Genomic DNA, 20,707 nt, shown 5'->3' with positions numbered 1-20,707 from the left:
GTGCTTTAAATGAATGGTGTGTATGCAGCCCCAGAATTTTGGGGCTGCAGGGGGAAGGCAGTTGTGAATCAGGTAGGGCCTCCTTTAATACTGGAATAGGTGTAGTCAGATGATATGGAAGCAGTGTGTCAGACCTGACATCACTTTAGGTTCCCGCTTTAGGCAATGCTCCTGGATAGTTTGAGTAATCCTTGCAGAACTCTTTTGTCACATTAAATAATGAAAGTTGCAAGCATGGGGTTGTATCCAGCTAATTCCTACTCAGAGTACACATTGGCCAAAAGATTCCTGCATTGCAGGAGGTTACACTAGGTGACTCTCATGGTCCCTTCCAACTCTACAATTCTTCACCCACTGAAATTAATGAACCTAAATTAGACATGTCCATTAACCTCAATGGGTCTACCGTGAGAATGACTAGCAAGGCATTATCCCACCTTTTCATTCCAGGAGTAGATGCAAAATCTAGAAATGAGCACAGCAGGTAGCTGGAATTAGTCAGTCCCCTTACACCCTCTCTGATGTCCAAAAATAGCCACCCCATGCAGCTGGACTCTCCAAAAAGCCCAGTCTCCTCAGCTCACCATTTTCCTGATTAACTGTCTCCTGGTCACCTTGAAACTTCTTCTGCTCCTCATAATATTCCAGGACTTCAAAAGGCAGCTTCTCCCCAGGGATGCGAGGAGGCAACAAAAGCATGTTATGGGTGTCATAGCCCTTCAACATCCGCAGAATCTAAAACCAAGCAGATATATAAGGATACAAAGAACTGTCTCATGTGGAGTCTGGCCAGTGCTCCATTAAGGCCAGTATGAATGACTCTGAATTGCTGCAGTGTTCGACTTGTATAAGTCAGATTGCCCATAACCTGTTAGACTTGAGCCCACCATCTGTTGTTGACACTGTACCACACTTTGAACAGTGTGATTAGCAGAGTATGCACAGCTAGAGTTTGCAGCCTCAGATGGGAGGAAGTGTGCTTGATTCTTACCCGCTCTTCCAACAGATACTGCTGGTCAAATTCCAAGGAGTAGAATTCAATGGGGAAGCTGCAAGGGTTCTTCACCACCACTTCAGCCTCATCCCCAACGGCGTAAGGCAAGAGGGGCCCAAGTTCCAGAATGGAAGGAGTGAACTCTAGACGCGGCTCCAGACCTTGCCCAGAGACATTCAGCTGCAGCTGCTGGGTGCTCTGGTAAATGCTCAGAATCAGGTAGTGGCGGTAGGATTTCTAAGATAACAAAAGTTGGAAAGATTATTTCACAGAACTGTAGAGATGGAAGGGACACCAAGATTGATCTCGTCCAGGGGTAGGCAACCTAAGGCCTGTGGGCTGGATGCGGCCCAATCGCCTCCTCAATCCGGCCCACTGATGGTCCGGGAATCAGCATGTTTTTACATGAGTAGAATGTGTCCTTTTATTTAAAATGCATCTCTGGGTTATTTGTGGGGCCTACCTGGTGTTTTTACATGAGTAGAATGTGTGCTTTTATTTAAAATGCATCTCTGGATTATTTGTGGGGCATAGGAATTTGTTCAGCTTTCCTTCAAAACATAGTCTGGCCCACCACATGGTCTGAGGGACGGTGGACCAGCCCATGGCTGAAAAAGGTTGCTGACCCCTGCTTGTCCAACTCTCTGCAATGCAGGATTCACAGCTAAAGAATCCCTGACAGATGACCATCCAACCTCTTTTTATATAAGAAAGAAAGAAAGAAAGAAAGAAAGAAAGAAAGAAAGAAAGAAAGAAAGAATATAGAAAGGCCCAGGTTTAGCTCTTGCCTAGCAGTCGTAAGAAAACTATGCCCATGGATTCATACTTGTTGCATTGTCTTGCTCTACATTTGTGCTCAGCATAGTAATGTCAACTACCCATCTATTATAGTGCTGGGAGTTCTGGCCTCACTCTGTTATAACATTCTCTTCCACCACCCATGCTGATATAAATACACCTGCCAGCAGATGGCAGCACTTGATGTTTGATAACGCGGGCTCTCTCTAGCCCATGAAACCTCCTGCCATGAAATATATATTAGCCTGGAAAGGTGCCACAAGATTCTTGGTTGTTTTGCTGGGCCAGACCAAGATTCCTCTCATCCCTCATGGCCTGTCATCAGCACTTTTCTTTCACCCTCTAAACTGGAAAAGCCCTCTTGGCTATCAAGGCTAAAGCTGTTGATACCTTATTTATTTATTTGTCATTTGTAAAATTTCTTACCCATCTTTCACAACAATACAACATGTTGTTATTAAAAAAACAGATAAAACCATTCCTATTATAAAAACAAGTTAAAGCGCTCCAAATGGAACAGAATAGTCACTTTCTCCCCAACTTGTTCTGGACCTAGCCTATTCTCGACAGCTTTTATTAACCTCATGTGCTCTATGTTCAATGAGGCCAAGCTCCTTCCCATGTTCTGATCCTTAAGGACTCTGGGTGAGCACACCACTGACCTAGCCTTCCATTCCAAAACATCATCGCTTTCAATGTTATCAATAGCAGGGCTATCAATGCTGTGGTTCAACTCTAAGAGACTCGTTGACCTGTCTGCCAACATTTAAAAAGCTAAAATAATTCACACTGTCACCAAATGAATCATTTAAATCATCACTCCCCCCCCCTCCAAATACTGACTAGAGGACTCTCATGTGCTACCATTGAACCCTCTTTGCAACGAGAGTTGCAACTGTTCAATAGCATGAACAGCATCCTGACCTCCTACCTCTTCTCTGGGTGCAAACTTGACTTGCACATTGAGCCTTTCCCCCGGAGCCAGAATCCCATAGGGAGGGATCATCTCAAAGACATTGGGCTTGTGTTTTAACTCACGGCGCATCTTCCGACGTAAGGCCATTGGCATGTGCTTGTCCACCTAAACATACAACAAACAATGACATCAATGAGCAATGGATCTCTGTGCCATTGTGAACAGACCTGTTCCCACCCTAACTGCATCTGAAATTCAGGTGCCTGCTGTCTTGTTACATGCAACAACCTGCTAGCCAGGTAGATGGACCAATGTTTCTTGGCAATTCAGTGCACCCTGGGTGGTGCTGCCCTCCATCCATAGGCACAAGAATAAAAGGTTTCCCCAGCTTAGGATGACGGGGAAGGAAAAAGATGTTTTCCTCATTGCAGTAGCAATGCTGTCTGAGGAAAGTGTTTTACCTCACAGTTTTGTTTTCTTTTGCATTCTTCAGTGGCTCAAGTGAGTCTGAAGCTGAATTGCCAGTTGTGGGCTTAACCAGCTACAGGGCCTGCCTCTGAGAACTTGCCTTTCTGAACCTCTGGAGACCTTGCCTCAGTGCTTTACGCATCAAAAGGACTCAGCCTCAAGAGTAGAAAAAGGAGGGCAGATTCTGTCAGCTTTTCAGCTATCGTCTGTAGCTACACCTTTAAGTACAACTTAATCTCTATCCAGTGCAAAGCTTCACTGGTCAGTTTCTGGAGATTGAGCTGCTGTTCAAGGCACAGGAGAGGCTGACTCATTTCTGATGAGGTGGCAACCCTCATGGAAAGAGCAGGGTGGAACCTGATGGTCAGAAAAGGGGAAAGAGAAGCCTGCGGCCAGGTCTACTTTACCTTTTTTATTTGCTCACTGCTGGTGGCAAACCACTCACAGGTGACCTGGAGCTGGTTGTGAAGCTGGATTGTCTCGACTTGGCACTGGCCGCACTGAGTGGCAGCAAACTCCAAATTGTCATTGGACATGCAGAGAGATGGCATAATCACCATGGCACGTAGAGAGATGTTGAATGTGGGTCCGGTCAGGACCTGGAGCAAACAACAAACAAGACCTAAGCACCATGTGCAGGAAATGGGAACCTCTAACACACATACAGTGGTACCTCGGTTTAAGAACAGTACTGTTTACAAACGATTCAGTTTACGAACTCCGCAAAAAAGTAGTATCCCGGTTTGTGAACTTTACCTCGGTCTAAGAATGGAATCCGAACGGTGAGGAGGTGTCGTTAGGGAAAGTGCACCTCAGTTTAAGAATGGTTTCGGTTTAAGAACGGACTTCCGGAATGGATTAAGTTTGTAAACCAAGGTACCACTGTACCCTTAATGGCACTCGGGGCATCATGCAGGTATCAAATGGTGGAGAAATCAAATATATATGCTGCAGATTGGGCTTGGAGATACAGGATCGGTCTCTCCCCCACCACTCACAGGCCAGGTTTGACAAGTGGGCAGAGCCGCATTGGCAGATATGGGGCTCTCAAATTTCAGCACTGTCCTGTGCAATGCTAAAATTTGGCATGGCCCCACCTATCACACTCCATTTTACAGCATTGTTGTGTCCCAAAGGGGTGTTAGACTCCAGGCCAGAGCACTTTTAAGGAGCCTGGTCTGACCAAAGAGAGCTGGACTCAGTTCAGACAGAAGGAATTGCTCTAGTTATAAGGGCACAGTTTGCCTATGGCACTTCATGGATCACATTGTCTGCCTTGGAGTCAGATGTGGCCTTCCTAAGGCTTTCTTAGAAACACAGAAAGCTGCCTTATACTGAGTCAGACTATGTGTCCATATAGGCCAGTGCAGTCAACACAGAGAGGGATCAACCCTCCATGGTTTCAGATAGGAAATCTTATCCCAACCCTATGTGGAGATGCTGCTAGAGATTGAGCTTGGGACAGTCTACGGGCCAGGCAAGTGCTCTACCACACAGCTATGTCCCTTCCCCTCTACTATGGCCTATCCAGCTGCCCTCCATAAATTCCAATGCAGTTGTCCAGTTGCTGGTCTCCCCTGCCCACCCATGTGGCTCCATAATTCATGGCAGGCTTTGTCTTAACTCCAAGGACTTCAAAGTGGATCATGGGAGGCCAGCTGTAGCTACAACTGAAGTAGGTGTTCATGACTGCATTTCTTTCTGAAAGTTACATCCTAGCTGTGATGCATCATAAACTTTGCCTGCCTTGTAGGACATGCCAACTAGGAGGGCTGAACCCACTAGTTTCAGTTCCTTGCAGTGTCCCATTTTTCCAATTTCCTAAATTCCTTCCCCATCCCCAGCCTCAGCCAAGGGTCCCAAGGCAGTGCAGAATGGCGGGCTGCAAAATGAAAGGTACCTTGACTGGCAGGATCACTTCCACCTCTCCCAGGGGCTGGTTGGCACTCTGGGGATCAAAGCGCACTCCAAATGTCTCCGTCTCGCAGTAGGGCAGGTTCTTCACTCTGTCCAGCTCTGTGTCGAAACCTGGCTCAAAAAAGCAACAGTGTCATTCCTTGCCAATTCAGGTGTGCAGGGAGGAATCAGCCATTGGTTTGTTTGTTTTCAATTACACTGACATGACACCCTTCCACCAAGGAGCTTAGAATGGCTGCACAAGGCTCTCTCTTCGCCCTTTTTATCCCCCATACCCAGGGGGCAGGTTAGGCTGAGAAAGCACCTGGGGTTGCAAAACTGGAGGCAGCCATGTCAGGCTTGCCTGCTTGGTACAATTCTGAGAGAAACTGAATGTGGGAAATTAGCAGCCAAACCTAACAAATGCATATTCTTCCTAATTAGCATGAGAAGGGGCTACGTCCACATAGCTGTATTGCTGATAGGCAAATCTCAGACCATAGAAATACAATTGTAGGGAGGGCTGTGTAGTGTTATTTCAAGAATTTGGGGCTGAGGGAACCACTGACCACCTTCACAGCAGTCAGATGAGCAGCCATTCCAACCATAATAATCTTCCCAGCACAGGGCAAACTGAGCAGGACCAGATGTGAATCCTGACAGGGCCACCAGTCTGCTGATGACACACATCTCCTTCTCTCTTTGGTCTTTGTGCTTACCCATACTCTGCCCATAGTGGGCAACTGGATGCGGAAGAAAACCTTATTTGGAAAAAAAGTGTTCAGTGTCTGAGAGTAAAACAATTGGGGTGGGAGGGGAAGGGCTTGTACTGGTGGCAAATTCATTGGGCTTTTAATATATTTACATATGCTTTCCCATTCAATTACTGATCAATCAAGTTTTCAGGATAGGCTGAGCTAGAAATGAAAAGGAACCAGATCTCCTTATTACCTGAGTCCCGCAAGTTCCGCCTATCTGCATAGAAGGACACAGGAAACTGGCCAGTGTTGGTGATTTTGATAATGTGGGTCCGGACGGTGCCCAGGATGATGTAGCCAAAGTCTAAGATGTACTCAGGGAGTTGTGCTCTGAAAAAGTAGCAACGGCTGGTTGTAAATAGATGTTTGATAGTGAGGGCTACATTTTCAACAGGACTTTGAGGATTTAAGCATTTCATTTAAGTGTCAGAGCATACTTATGGCAGAGGGTAGCAGAGAGGAAAGTAACATTCTCCTTTGTGCCAATCACAGAAATGGCACTGCAGCCCTTTGGGAGGGGATTACTTTTATTATCCAATGAAGTTCAATGTTGGGAGATACAGGAAAGATAAAAGAAAATGCTTCTTCACGCAGCACTGTTAAAATATTAAAATAAATATGCAGCACTATTAAAATTAAAACTTGTTCCCACAGGTGACAGTGATGGACATGAACCTGGATGGTTTTCAAAGAGGACTGGACAACTTCATGAAGAAGAAAGGTTATCAGTTGCTACCAACCATGAAGGCTATGCTCTGCCTCCACAGCTGGAGGCAGAAATACTCCTGAATGCCAGTTACTAGAGACCACAGGAAGGGAGAGTGATTTTGTGCTCAGATTCTGCTTCAAGGTTTCCCACAGGCATCTGCTGTGAGAATAGGATGATGGACTAGATGGGCTGTTGGCTGATCCAGTAGGCTCCTCTTACATTATTATTATAGTTCAAATGTAGGTAGATTCAAAACAGCATTCAGCTAAGAAGACCTGGACAAGCCATGGGTTGACTCCCCATGCATCTCTGACAGGATTCTATGCATCAGAGTCTGGTGGCTTGCTACAGATTGCAGACTGTCCAAATAGAGATTGCCAGCGAAGCCAAGAAACTTCACATGGTGAAAGCTTCCCCACTTCCCAGAGGCAGAGGAAACTGGGTGGATTGGGAGGACCAGGCAGTTTCCTGAGATTCTCCACTTATTTCCAAGTACTCAGGCGCTGGGAGCCCCCCTCATAACCCTGAAGTCTGGGGAAGTGGCCGTAGGGAGGAGATCTGCACCCACTTGACAAATCTGCGGCGAATTCGCTGGCTGATGGCAGGGTCCTCCTTTGGGTCACAGGAAAGCTGCTTCTGCTGCTCCAAGGCATGTTCTCGAACAAGGAGCCTCTCCACCTCCAACTGCACTTGCATGGCAAGCTGTCAAGACCAAGGAGACAGTCAGCCAACCTGACCCCAATCCTGCACAGTCCTTCCTGCTTCCCCTACAGCATCAGCACCAGAAAGCTACCTTTTCTGTCGGTTGCTTTTGATCTACTAGCCTCCTACACCTCCATGGTTGCCAATGCCCACTTTTGTCCTTCTGAAGAAGCCATCTGCCATTTTGTGCTCCTGCTCAGCCCTTCCTTCTGCATGTCAGAACTGTGTGGCTTGCATGGCTCTTCCAGTTTAGGGAAGCTTTTAATGTTTAATAGACTATTGTATTTTAATATTCTATTGGAAGCCGCCCAGAGTGGTTGGGGAAACCCAGCCAGATGGGCAGGGTATAAAATAATAATAATAATAATAATAATAATAATAATAATAATAATAATTCCAGTTCCCCCTGCCAATGTGTCCCAGGTCAACTCCAGCCCTCCCCCAGCCCAGCCCAGCCTAGCTCACAAGCAAGCAAAGGAGCTTTTAATCTTACTACAGAGTTGGATTCCTCCATGGTTGGGTCTGTGCCCACTGCCTCCGAGTTACTGATAGAATCTTTGTGTGAATCCTGCTCCATGCGTTCCTTGACTTCTCTTAGGAGGATGCTGTACCGGTCATTTCCTACAGCAAGCGTAAAGGGGTGAGAGTTTGGACCAGGGATGGAGCTGCACTTTCCAAGGAAGGTGGAAGCTCTAGGATACTAACCCCTACCTTTAACATTTATGGGTAGATCCACGCAAATTCTGGGGAAGATTCCTTCTCCTTTCAGGGTGATAAGTTCTGGATCCATGTGGGCCACCTGGATCTGGAAGGTTCTTTGGAAGATCTCCGGAATGCCAGGCAAATAATATACCTTCAACACCTGCTCCTTCCCAGATTCAATATAACTCTAGGAGAGACAAGTGGGAGAATCCTGAATAGGTAACGCTGCTCCTTGCCAAATAGAGGGCTGAGCAATCTTGCCTTCATAGAATGGTTTAAGTGGACAGCCTGGCATCTTCTTTGTCTTGGGCACAGACTGGATCAGTGAGAAACATTATGTTAGCCTGTTTCACAGATGGTTGTGTAAACTCTTGCATTGTTTTTTAAATTTAGATTTCCCACCAAATAAAAGCCAGGTTTAGTTACCAGAGACATCATACAAATTAAGCACATTTGCTTTTGTCATTTAAATATACAGAAGGATTTGAGCTTTCAAAGAAATTCCTAAGTAAGGATTAAAGGAATGGAAAGAGATGATGGCATGGATAGTGTGGCATTTTCACAGACCCAGTCCCAGATTGATGCACTGTGCCAGTGTCTCCAGTGTCTCGAGTCTAGGGGCAGGGTTGCCATCTCCCCACCTTTTTGAATTTTATTGTTGCTGGAAATTTTACTTCTTCCCACCCAAGATGAGCAGGGACAGGATTTGGTGGGCATCTCACAGGCCTGCGCTAAGAAAAGTACAGGCATTCTTGGTGAGGCACCAAATAACTAAACACTTAAGGGGCATTTCTCTCCAGTTAGGAAAATGGTCAGTACTCCCCTCTCTTGTTGTGAAAGAGCAACCGGCTCAATGCTGACCCACCTACAAGAAAGGAACCTAGAGCAGGTAGCAAAAGAGGAAGGCTCTCCACACCAAAAACCTCCATTCTGACATCTATAGGATGGACTTCACCTCGCACAGAGGGGCGGGGGGGGGGTGCTCAGCCTGAGTCTTTGTGAAATGAATGAGTTATCTTAAAGGAAAGCTCTTTCCAGAGAACAGACACAGAGAGAGGCCCAAGAAGGAAGGAAGGAAGGAAGGAAGGAAGGAAGGAAGGAAGGAAGGAAGGAAGGAAGGAAGGAAGCCTTAACTTAAAAAGGGTTCATGCTTGAAGGAAGATTTCACCTGAATTCTAATGACACATTTACAAGAGCCTGCCTTGCTTTGCACAATCTGCACAATAATTCAAAACTCAAAATGCATAAAGAAGTGACCCTTAAACACAACAGCATCTATCCGGCTTCTGCTCTTACTCACAGAAACAGGCAGAGTCAGTGGCACACCAGGTGCAGGGTTGTTGGCTGAAGCTGCAATGGTGTTAGTCACAAAGTACTCAAATCCAACTTTTCCTGTATTTTTCAGCGTAATCTCAGTCACACATATCTGATCAAAAGGCTTAGGGAGAGAAAAGAGAGTGATGCCAATATGAACGTGCAAACCTTTTGCTGCAATGCTGAAAGCATCTTGCCCTGAGCCCTTCTTTCCATCCCTCCTCTGACTCAACACCAACCAGCTGTTTGGGAGGAGATCATGTAATATTTCCAGCACCACATCATACGTGATGCTCTGCACATGTGTAAAGTTTTCCAACCAGCACTAGTCTGCTTTATTTTGATTATCTTGTCAGCAACAAAATATCTCCAGATGTTTCACTTGAGCAGGACCCTCCTAAGTCACCAGAAATCTTATTTTAAGAAACATTTGGTAGCGTTGCTGTGTATCCTCAGATCATGTGAATGCAGTATCTATGTCGCCTTGCATCCCTGAACCTGAACCCCCATCCCCCTACTCCTAACACCCTAACCTTAACCCGGTGGGGAATCTTTTTGGCCTGGCAAGCCAGATCTTTTAATCCTACCATGGCGGCCAACTTTGGCAGGGGAGAAGAATCACCTGCCTCTCAGTCATTTGATGCCAGGTGATGAACTGATGAGTTGTTTTAGTCACCTGCCAAAGTTGGCAGTGGGGTGGGGATAACGACCAAGCAGGATTTCACTCCCTGCGCATCAGCTGATGTGTGGAGAGTTCAATCCTGCTTTCCGCAGGGGTCAGCTGCACAAGGTGTAGGGCAGGTGGAGGGAGTGGCCTTGTGGATCAAACCCTGCTATAAAATTGGCTATGCCCAACCCTGAGAGAAGGTCATCTGCTGGGATGACTTCTGCTTGGAGGGGTGCATGTATTAGAGGCATAAGGACCTGACAGAGGCCACCTGAGAGTGGCTAGGTTAATCAGAGAGCAGATATCTAGGGAAAGAGTCTCCCCTACCGCCACCCCAGTTCTTGGGCTCGGCAAGCCTCTCAGGGGTATAAAGGCGGTGGAGGTGCACTGCAGGTTTTGCTGTGGTGAGGAGGAGGAGGCGGAGAGCCAAGGAGGACCCAAATTCTCTCCCTGAATATCACTTTAGGCAAGGTTAAGGCAGGCTTAGTAGGTGTTGTTGAACTCTTTCAATGGGGCCCAATGAAGAGGGAAAAGCAGTCCTTTTCAGCAGGGTCCTTGTGGGGAGGTGGACAGACAGAATGGTTCTTACATAGAATGTGCAATTCAAGAAAGAAGCATATAGAGTGGAAGTTTGAAGGGTATAAGCAGAAGCAACACCTGGAGCCTGAGAGTCCATTTTCTGAGGTATAAGAAATCCAGTGAACTTGACAGACACTCTTCCAGCTGAGAGGTATTGTGGGGTGGGATGTCATGTGGAGGGGAAGCATATATAAAGGCAAAGAAGTTGGGCTCCCTTTTGGGAAGTGGGTGTGAACTAGGTGTAAACAAGAAATGGGTGGAAGCTGAGGAAGAGGAAGCTTAGGTACAGCTTCCAGTGGTCTACTGTGATCAAAAGCATTTTTGTGTTCTCTTGCATATAATAAGTACTTCAGAGGCTATTAGGAAACCCATTCTACAAGTTCAGGCTTGAAAAAAGTCCCCATAAGACTCAACCCACCATAAACATCTGCAAAACATTTTCATCATCGGATGGTGGGTTGGAGGAAAGCACAGGGGGAGATTTCAACAAGGCATGTTTATTGGGAAAATAACTGAAGTGACCTGCCGGAGGCCTGCAGAGTCAAGTGTGTGCAGCTTTCACTTACCTGGAGTCCATAGTCAATCTCCTTCCTGTCAAATGCATAACTCACAAGGGAGGCCTCACCCCTCAGTAGGATCTCGTAGGTGGGGCCCCCTTCCACCTCACAGATGGCTTTGACACGAGCAACGATGTCAGCATGGCCATAGAATGTGAACGTCATCTGCTGGATCTCACTCGGCTCCAGCATCCCATACAGCGGCATGATGTCAAATACCTGATCGGGAAGAGAGAGGGGCAGAGGCTGCATGCCAGCAAATGCCAAGATCCAGTTCAGGATGAGGGCAGCCAATGCAGCTGTGGGGAAAGCATGGTGGCTGCAGGATTGGCACCAAAAAGATGGATCTCTATACATTCTGACCTTTACTCAGGCTCTTCCTGTGCAAAACCCCATGTACTGCACATTTCCATAGGATGATTACAGTCTTGATCCTCTTCCCAGTATCTTAGCCAATCCAAGTGTGATAACCAAGGTCTGAAACTGTTGTGCCTCCCTGCATGGGAAGGGTCTGGCTGCTGATGATGATCAGGTTTGTCTCCTGCCTCAGGCTGAGGAGGAAGACCTAGCTTCTTTGGGAGCAGAGGTCATCATCAAACACAAACATCTGAGGCTCACACTGGAGAGAGGGACTTTGATGGGCTTCAGCCAGCATGAAGTGGCATAGCCACACATGGCTCCAGCTCTTTAGTCCAGCTTAGCTCAGCCTTGAATGATCAGCAGATGGAGACTGGGTAACGGTTTGGAGAACTGGACCATCAGCAGGAGTAGAGCATTTAGTTATGATACTATGGCATCCCCTCTCCTTGTATATTAAGCAAGTGGCTATTTTATTTTACAGGCACTTGAATGCTCTTGTTTGCCCTGAAGTGTGACCACCTTTGGCTTATCAGATTGATCGCTGGACTGTTTTCAGTGTTGTGGTTTCTTAACATATTGTCTTATTTTATTGTTCACAGCTTAGAGAAAATTATTTCTGAGTGAGTGATATACACATATATTACATGAATAAATAAAATAATAATGATAAAAACAAATTCCTGCTCACTTCTTCCACGCCTGTCAGATGATGATCATCTGCTTCTGCACACCACAGGACTTCCTTGGTCTCCACCTCACTCTTCTTTGGAAGCTCCTCTTCCCCTTGATCAGCAGCTGGCAATGGGGACTAGAAAAAAGAGCATCGGGAATGGGTGCAAGAGGCAGTGGAGGTAGGTTGGCTTGAAGGTTTTCAGATAACCAGATGTATAGCACCCCAGACTTTGACAAGAAAAATATCAGACAGGCCAAGGCACTGGAATGTTTTGCACAGCTGGGAGAAAATGTCAAGGATAGAACTAAGGGGAAACCTTCTAACATCCAGATGTTCTCCTCCTAGTAAGAATAGCCCCATGTCCTCCTGCCCCATGAAACTTTTCGCAGATACTCACTGAGTGCTCTAGCAGCCTCAAGACAGTCATAGAGAGCAACCCACTTAGCCCATTCACATCAGTGGTACTTGTGCAAAATCACCCACAGGTGCTACCTGTGTCCTAACCAAGCCACGTCTCCAAGCCAAAGGTAAGGTGAGATGAACAATTACCCTGGAGGCTGCCTTGGCTTCTGGGCTACTTTCTGCAGTGTCTGGAAGTTCCTTAGGGACAGTCTCTTCTCCATTGACATAGTTGAGGTTTTCTTCTGTAGCTGCTTCTCTGGAATCATAATATCGGGACAGAAATTTTACTTAATGGTGCTCAGCATATCTGGGTATGGGTAACAGTAATAGGGACACAAACGTGGTTTTGTATAAATATGAATGAGCAGGTAATCTTTGGGGGCAGGCAAATGTGAATAATTGTGGGGAGCATTCTTACCTTTAAAGTCTTGTGGACTAAGGGGTTTTGTGTTGATTTTTAACACACCCACCCTCTCTCCACAAGAAAAGGCTCATTGCTGCTTCTGTGGCTCTCTCTGAATATCTGTTTGGAACAATGCCGGGGGGTAGGGGTGTGCTCCTGCATGATCTGTTTCCTCACCTTGAACATAAAGGTTGTGTGCACATACCATACATTCAAATCAAGAATCCCGGGAACTGCAGTTTGTATTGGGTGCTGGGAATAGTAAATCTGTAAGAGGTAACCTTCTGTTCCCAGGATTCTGTGGGGGGAATACTTTGAATGTATGTAAGCAGTGTAAGAAGCCACAGTTGCACTGCCGGGAGGTATGGTTGCAGATGAAGCTGCTGCACTTGGGTCAGAAAAGACCAGAGAATGAATCTGGAGTGGAGTGGCAAGAGGAGCTTTGCTGTATTTCACTTACAGCCGCAGCCGATACATTAAGGAATTAACTGCTCAAGCTAAATCCCTGGGATGACAGAGAGCAAGAGCCCCCTAATCTGTCGTCTGCTCCCATTATCAAAGTGTGGCATAGCAGGCAGAGTGATGGGCATGGACCACCTAGTTGTGCAGGGCCAAGACACAGACTATGCATTTCTGAGGCCTAGTATACAAACCTCTCGAAATCTTTGGTGTCATTGTGACTCGTAGTTTCTTGTGGCTGTGGGACCTCCTGCTCAGTGGCTGTTTCCTGTTTAGGAAGGGCTGTAACATCTCTGGGGCTGAATCTGAAAAACACAGTGCCATTTTGATTTGCTTATATTTACTAGTTGTATTCCACTTTCCCAACAACCACACTGAGCTCAAAGCAGTTCACAACAACAGCATGAAAAACTTAACATTATGATCACTATAATATATATATATAAAACCAACAGCAGATAAAATAAGGTAGAAAACAAAAAAATCGTCAGATTACTGTCAAGCTTGCAAAAATCTACCATGTGCCAGATAATAAATGTTGGAAATGTAGAGAGACTGAAGGTACATTCTTTCACCTTTAGTGGACATGCCCAAGGATTAAGACTTTCTGGGAGATGATCTATAATGAAATGAAAAAGGTATTTAAATATACCTTTCTGAAGAAACCAGAGGCCTTTCTCCTAGGCATAGTCAGCCAATTGGTGTCAAAGAAGGATAGAACTTTCTTTATGTATGCCACAACAGCAGCAAGAATACTTATTGCAAAGTACTGGAAGACACAAGATCTACCCACCCGGGAAGAATGGCAGATGAAGGTGATGGACTATATGGAATTGGTGGAAATGACTGGCAGAATCCAAGACCAGGGAGAAGAGTCGGTGGAGGAAGATTGGAAGAAATTTAAAGACTATTTACAGAAACATTGCAAAATTAATGAATGTTAGAAGGATGTTGGAATGATGTTATGTGGCTTTAGCAGAAATGTTATTAAGAATTGGGGAAAAACTGACTGTTAATTGGTGAAAGGAGGGAAAGTAAAGTTACATTATATTAAGATAAATTACAGGACAAAAATTTGAAAAGATGGAAAGGATTTGCTGAAACAGATAATTGAACTAGAATACAAAAAAGGGAGGTGTGAGGAGGTCAAGGAAATAAGCTAATGAAAGATAAGTTATGGGAAGATGTGTTGTATTTTTCTTTTTTGCTTTGTTAATGGATTTTATTTTTTCTTGTTTTTTCTCTCTTTTTATTTTTTATTTTTTCTTTATTGTGATGTGTTGTATTGTTTATGTCTAAAAAGGTGTTTTCTGCTTTTTCTTTCTGTAACTTTTAAAACTTTAATAAATATTATTTTTTTTAAAAAATCATCAGATTACTAACATGATTCACTACCAACTCATGATGATTCAAAACAGCTTCTGAGCACCAACCCTGTGCCAGTTGATAGACTCTCTCTAGGAAGCGGCTTCTTCATTCTGTGCAGCAGCAATGCTGTCCTGGCCCCTACTTGATGCAGAACTCAAACTCAGGTTGCAGTTTGTACCCAAATCTTTAATGCTCAGATTGGTGCAATACATAGGCAAAACACTGTTCAAAGGCACAGTAGTTGCTACACATGACTAAACAAGCAAAAATGTTGACTCAAAAACAACACCCCCTTACCCCGCAACCATGATATGTTGTAAGAAAAAGGGGTGGAGACAACATATCATGGCAAGTGGATTTGGTCCTTAGTCTGGGCAAGCAACCTAGCACTTCCCCAAGAAAGTTGAACCAGCCTGTCTGCTTATGCCTGGGTTGGCATCTCCATGACCTAGGCAAGATATTACTGCCTCCTCAGAGGTGGATGTGACAGCTGGGACTGGACATGATTTCTGGCAGCTCCAGAGGCACAGCAGCCAGAGTGATAGGCAAGGTGAAGAAGCCAGAATCAGCTTCTGGCCAGGAGCCTCTTCCTCTGGCTCTCCCAATCCAGGTAGAGACCTTTCCAGCCCACTGGATCCCACCCTGGAGTCATGTCAGCCACTTCTTTTCTCTGTCCTGGCCCAGCCAGCCCCCTCCCACAGGGCTCATGGCAAAGCAGCTAACAACACAACCTCAAAAATCCACATCAACACATCATTCCAATTAACAGTATAATAGCAACCAATTTCAGATAACAATCCATTCTGACAGTACTGTAGTAACATTGCAACATTTTTAATGCATTATATAATAGGCAACATCCATCAATAAAACACAGTATGAGCTGTTATTATTAATGGTAAAATATTAAACCAGAGTCCGATATGATTTATATGCCTCTAAATAACATGAGCAAGAGAGAACTGAGCTCCTCATGTCCTACTTGTGGGATCCCCATAAATATTTGGTTGGCTGGACTAGACAGATCTTTGGTCTAATTGAGCTGAGGTCTTATGTTATCAAGAAGCAGGGAAGCACCCGGTGAGAGTCAGGTTCCACAGTACCTGGAACATTTTCCTAGGACAGCACACATCCTGCCTCTTCCTTGCCACCCTATCCTGCAGTTCAGTCTCATCTGATGTCACTTGAACACCCCTGTTTTCTTTACCCCCCTAGCAACTCTTAAAGGGGCTGGAAGGAAGAAGAGGCTTCTGGCAGATTGGTCAAGAGGTCCTGCTCAGGGCTCTTTGCCTTAGCCTTAAACTAGCCTTCCAATTCTTTGGCTTGCTCTCCCTGTATCCTCAATTTAATGCAATGTGACCTCATGGAACATGACTAAGCCAAACATCAAAGCCTCACTGCAGGCATGAGGAGGCCCCAAATGCATCTACAAAACTGCTCATCCTATCTCCACTACAGGGCTGCAATGCACAAAGCAGAAGGATGGAGATGCGAGGGAGCTGGGACGGGTTCAGAAAAATACAGATAACTTCACTGTAACTGTTTCACAGGATGTCAAACAGAAATAAAGAAATGCTGAGTATAATCACAGAAATCCCATCAGACAGAAACAAGAACAGACACAGAGTTGGCAATGATTTCTATATTGATGGGGCTGGCTTAGCCAGCCAGGGCACACATGCCTCAAACATCTGAAATCAAAGGTTCATCAACAGCCAATAACATCAGAATATGCCCTCCTATCCTGCTAGTTCCCAGGCCAATTATGTAAACAGCATGGAATCAGTTTTGTTTTGTGCATAAGGTCAGGAATATCAGAAATTTCTGCCTTAAGTCAAGTCAAGATCTCCATCCACCTAGCCAGCTCTGCACAATCTTGAGCAGGGAAGGCTGTTTCTCATTACTTGTTATGGGATTCTGTTAACTGGAGATGCCAGGAGTGGATCCAGAGATCTTCTGCATGCAAAGCACATGTTCTGCCAGGGATCTGTGCCTTTTATGCCTAGAGACTGGATGAGACATCAAGCTGAGGAAAGAGTATAATTGTCAGAAGCTCAACAGCAGGGGTAGAAAACCATTTTTGGCTCCATGCGCCTGTTGCTGGGATCCAGTTCCCAACCCATGGAGTAAGACAATGGTGGGAAATGTGCAGCCCTCCAAGTGTTGTTGGACTCCAAACCCTACCAGCCCCTGCCAGACAGCATGGCAAATGGTTAGAGATGATGGAAGTTATACATGGAGCAATTTAGCTGTGTGGCCCTGGAGCCTGTTTCTTATGAGGCAGAAACCCTTCACCACCCAACTGTATCCTCTCAAGACCCCTGATTCTCCTTCCCAGAAATGCCTATAAATCCACCTTGTTTTCTGCAATTGACATTCATGCTATTTGGCCTGGGATGTCAGAAGCAAGCCCCAGGGGAGCTGGCTATACAAAGCTCTATCCCCTATCAAAGAAGCTATCAGCCTTCAGCTCATCAAACTGTTCTCCAGTGATGGGAAAAACAAAGAGAAAAGTGTTGTGGTATCTACTTGGCTGCTCTTCCTTCTTGTTACTTCCATTACATTTGGAAGGGTCAAGGTCTCCATGAGACTTTTGGACAATGAACATCCTTGCCTCAAGGAGCACACAACCCAATGGCTAACACAGACAGTAACACTGATTGACATGAGGGTCTGGGATGGGAACAAATTGGTGCTAAAGAACTCTGAGGCCAGCGGGGGTGTTAGAGCAGAGGCTTGGTCTCAGACTCCTGCACAGCCTCGGATAATATTTCTTTCACTGTCAGCAATTTAAGAGTCCTAGAGAGCTGGAGGATGAATGAGGATTTGGGAATGGGGAGCTATTTATTTTAAAATGCAAAGACTCCAGATATTCCAAGGTAACTAGCCAACTTTAATAAAACATGTATAATCCCCTCACCCCAACACACACACACACACACACACACACACACACACAATCACAAGATTTGCCCTGGGTCCCTTTGCTATGCCACAGAAGATGTGGTCTGCCTGCAATCCCATTAAATCCCTGCATTCTCTTACCACATTACAAGAGAGTACAATGCAGCCACCTGGAACAGAAAAATGTATTGACTGGGCTGTGGGAGGGAAGAATAATTTTCAGAATCCTACAGGCATGTGGAGCGGAGGCGTAGGGGACAGAACACATGTATATTGAGGTCTACAGTCCAAACCGTGCCCCATGTAAGCAGCCTTAATAACTAATCTTGTCTGGAATCTCTCTTTGAGAAGTTATTGGTTCTGCTCTTGAACTCCTGTTAAGTACATGACTGCTTTGAACTGAGTCAGGCAATCAGTCCGAGAAAGATGGTGATGTCTAATACGACTAAAAGTAGCTTTCCAAGTCAGAAGAAAGGCTCCCCCCCACCCCGGTTATGCAGATATCCTTATTGTAATGTGAATGCGCTAATAAGACATCAACTTCTTTTTAAAAATGGAGATGCCAGGCAGCGATTAACCTGGAAGCTTCCATGTGTACAGCACATTTGGTGAAGGCCATCCCAGGTCTAACTGCATCATCCCTTTAAGATGTTTTGTGGGAAAGAGGATCAGCTTGTTACTCCATAGGACAGACCTTCTAGGCTCTTCAGTATTTATATTTGTCTGTTACCTATGTGGGGATGTCATCCCCTGGCCTTTGCTATGTAAACCTTGATTGACTGGGATCCCAAAGGAGGAGCAGGAGGAGCAAGAGGAGGAGGGGGAGCAAAGGACAGTAAAAATGGGGTATGTTAGTATTTCTGAGTCCCTGAAAATGTTTATTTATCTAATTTATTTGGATCCTTATAAAATGGGGAACAGTAATCCATCAGAACCCAGAAGTGCTCAGCTTACTGAGCATGCTTCACATATGGTGTATGTGTATATACAGACAGACAGACATCATTTTAGAGATTTACACAAATTGTAATATTTCCCAGATTCATATATCAATAATTTACAAAGTATGGCCACCTCTGAACTAACTTTGTTTTATAGACCAAACTGGCCCGCTATTTCTGCTAATTCAAAGCACTTCAGAAGCCATTCCCATATAGATTTGTACTACTCTGGCTGCAATTACCAAGACTTTTGCTCAATACATCTGTTCCACAGACACATCACCCTAAATCCAATTAAATATTACCAACACTGTAGAAAGTTTCAAATGTGCTCCTATCATCAATGTAACCTATTGCATAGTTTGTCTCCCAAAATCATAGGCATGTTGATGTTCCCACCACATATGACAAGTGATCATTTGCTACACATGTGGTGTTTTGTTAATGCTGCATGCCATGCAGATGGCATTTGCCCCTTTTTGCAGCATGAATCTCCTACTCTGCATGTTAGCATGAGGAGAGTGTGGGGAATAATTCCAGAGTACTGTAATGCAGAAAAACGAAGTGCTTTCATGTGAACTCTCCTAAGGCGGGTAGGGGGAAATGAAAGGTTAAGACTGAATAATTAGATGAAAACCATAAAAGTCACTGCCCTAATTATAAGGTCCAGAAATAAAACTAAATAAGTCACATTCTTCACCCCTAGCTGAAAAACAGATGTTAATCTGAATGACAATTAGTTACTGTGATGAAAGGCACAGAGTGGATAGAATAGCAGTGACCTGTTTTTTAGCTACCAAACTGTCAGGCTGCATTAGCTGGATGTAATTATACACATGGTAGCAAAAGAGAAATAATATCTGACAAGCTGTGCTTTCTTCCTGGCCACTTCATGGCCAAGTGAAGGTGCTAACAGCTTGGAGGCTCCCTTCAGGCCCAGCTGTCCTCCGGATAGTCAGGTGGTGCCGACACAAGGACCCCGTGAAACAGCCGGGAAGCCTAATTAATACACAAAGAGAGAGATGAAAAGAAAGGGGTCAACCAGCATCACATCCGGAAGGTTAATGAGGAGCCTTGCAGAATGAAGGGTCTAAGCCTGTGAGATGCTGGTGATTCCCCTGAGCACCGCATGTGGCAATTTCACCTTCACACAGTCTTCTGAAATGCCAACATGCCATAGCATGGTTAAAGAGTCTGAAGGTGTGTGTGATAGTAAATAATGGAGGATTGGCTGGGGAAGCCAGAGAAGAGACTAAAAGCCTGGTTCCATGATGGTGGGTTGCAGTGATATAAAATATTTAAGCAACTTCACAGGAGGTGGAGATGTGTGGTGATATGTGGGGTGTATGCACCATGTGTCCTGGCTCCTATCCCCAAACACAGAAATAGATACTCTTACTTGTAAGTAAGATCTCTCACTTACCATTATTCAAGTATTGGTATAGGCCCAGCAACAGACAAAAGGCTCAGGGGCCATAGTTCAAGAGCAGGGCAAGAAGTTCAGAACCAGACAGAAGCAACAAAGATGTCCCAACAAGTTTCCATGACCTGTCACACCCAGGTGTGGTGCACTCACTCACAAGAATCTGCTGTCTTCAGGGAATGTCAGAATTGTAAAAATGTGCTTCCAAAGGGTGGGTGGGCCTGCTCCCATCTACGAAGGCAGAGCCTGGTTTGAAGCAACAAGACTGCACCCTCCTGTTGAGGCTCCTGTTAAGTCATTTCCACTTCCAGTAGTTCCTCCCACCTTGGCTGCTCCGAGCCCTCCCAAATTTTTGGCAATACCTGATATCCCTGCTCTTTGCCCCCAAGCAATAGAACCTGGGGTAGAAAAGGGAGATCCTCCCTCATCTTACTCAAGTACCACTCATTCAGCCCCTACTTTTTCCTCCACCACATATGTCAGAGCTTGCCAACCCAAGTCCAATATCGATAGAGCTGTGGGGTTCCCTGTGACCTTCAAGCCAAAGGGAACCTCCATGGCCTCTCTGACCTATCCCAAGGGTGCAGATACTACTAAATATTAGACCTATGAGAATACCTAGATAAGAAGCAGTTCTACCTAATGCTGGGGACACTGATCATATTTTGAGACTCAGGATTTCACCACACCTAGGAAGGAGGTGGGCTACAGCCT

General features: G+C 45.3%; 1 protein-coding gene across 4 annotated transcripts in view; it reads right to left on the bottom strand.

Annotated features, from left to right (window-relative positions):
* HYDIN (HYDIN axonemal central pair apparatus protein) overlaps nt 1–20,707 on the bottom strand; it is a 147,120-nt gene that overhangs the window by 59,260 nt on the left and 67,153 nt on the right. For all 4 annotated transcript variants that reach the window (XM_081199950.1, XM_081199953.1, XM_081199951.1 and 1 more), the window contains 14 exons: nt 13,552–13,662; nt 12,643–12,751; nt 12,109–12,228; nt 11,070–11,279; nt 9,244–9,381; nt 7,953–8,130; nt 7,735–7,862; nt 7,108–7,241; nt 6,024–6,160; nt 5,077–5,204; nt 3,584–3,775; nt 2,724–2,873; nt 992–1,231; nt 585–735 (listed from right to left, as the gene is read on the bottom strand). In XM_081199950.1, coding sequence (XP_081056076.1) covers nt 585–735; nt 992–1,231; nt 2,724–2,873; nt 3,584–3,775; nt 5,077–5,204; nt 6,024–6,160; nt 7,108–7,241; nt 7,735–7,862; nt 7,953–8,130; nt 9,244–9,381; nt 11,070–11,279; nt 12,109–12,228; nt 12,643–12,751; nt 13,552–13,662 — 2,126 coding nt within the window. The remainder of the gene's footprint in view (nt 1–584; nt 736–991; nt 1,232–2,723; nt 2,874–3,583; nt 3,776–5,076; nt 5,205–6,023; nt 6,161–7,107; nt 7,242–7,734; nt 7,863–7,952; nt 8,131–9,243; nt 9,382–11,069; nt 11,280–12,108; nt 12,229–12,642; nt 12,752–13,551; nt 13,663–20,707) is intronic.

Source organism: Podarcis bocagei (genome assembly GCF_964188305.1).
Source record: "Podarcis bocagei genome assembly, chromosome: 7".
Lineage (NCBI taxonomy): Eukaryota > Metazoa > Chordata > Lepidosauria > Squamata > Lacertidae > Podarcis > Podarcis bocagei.
This window is presented reverse-complemented; position numbering and strand designations above follow the sequence as displayed.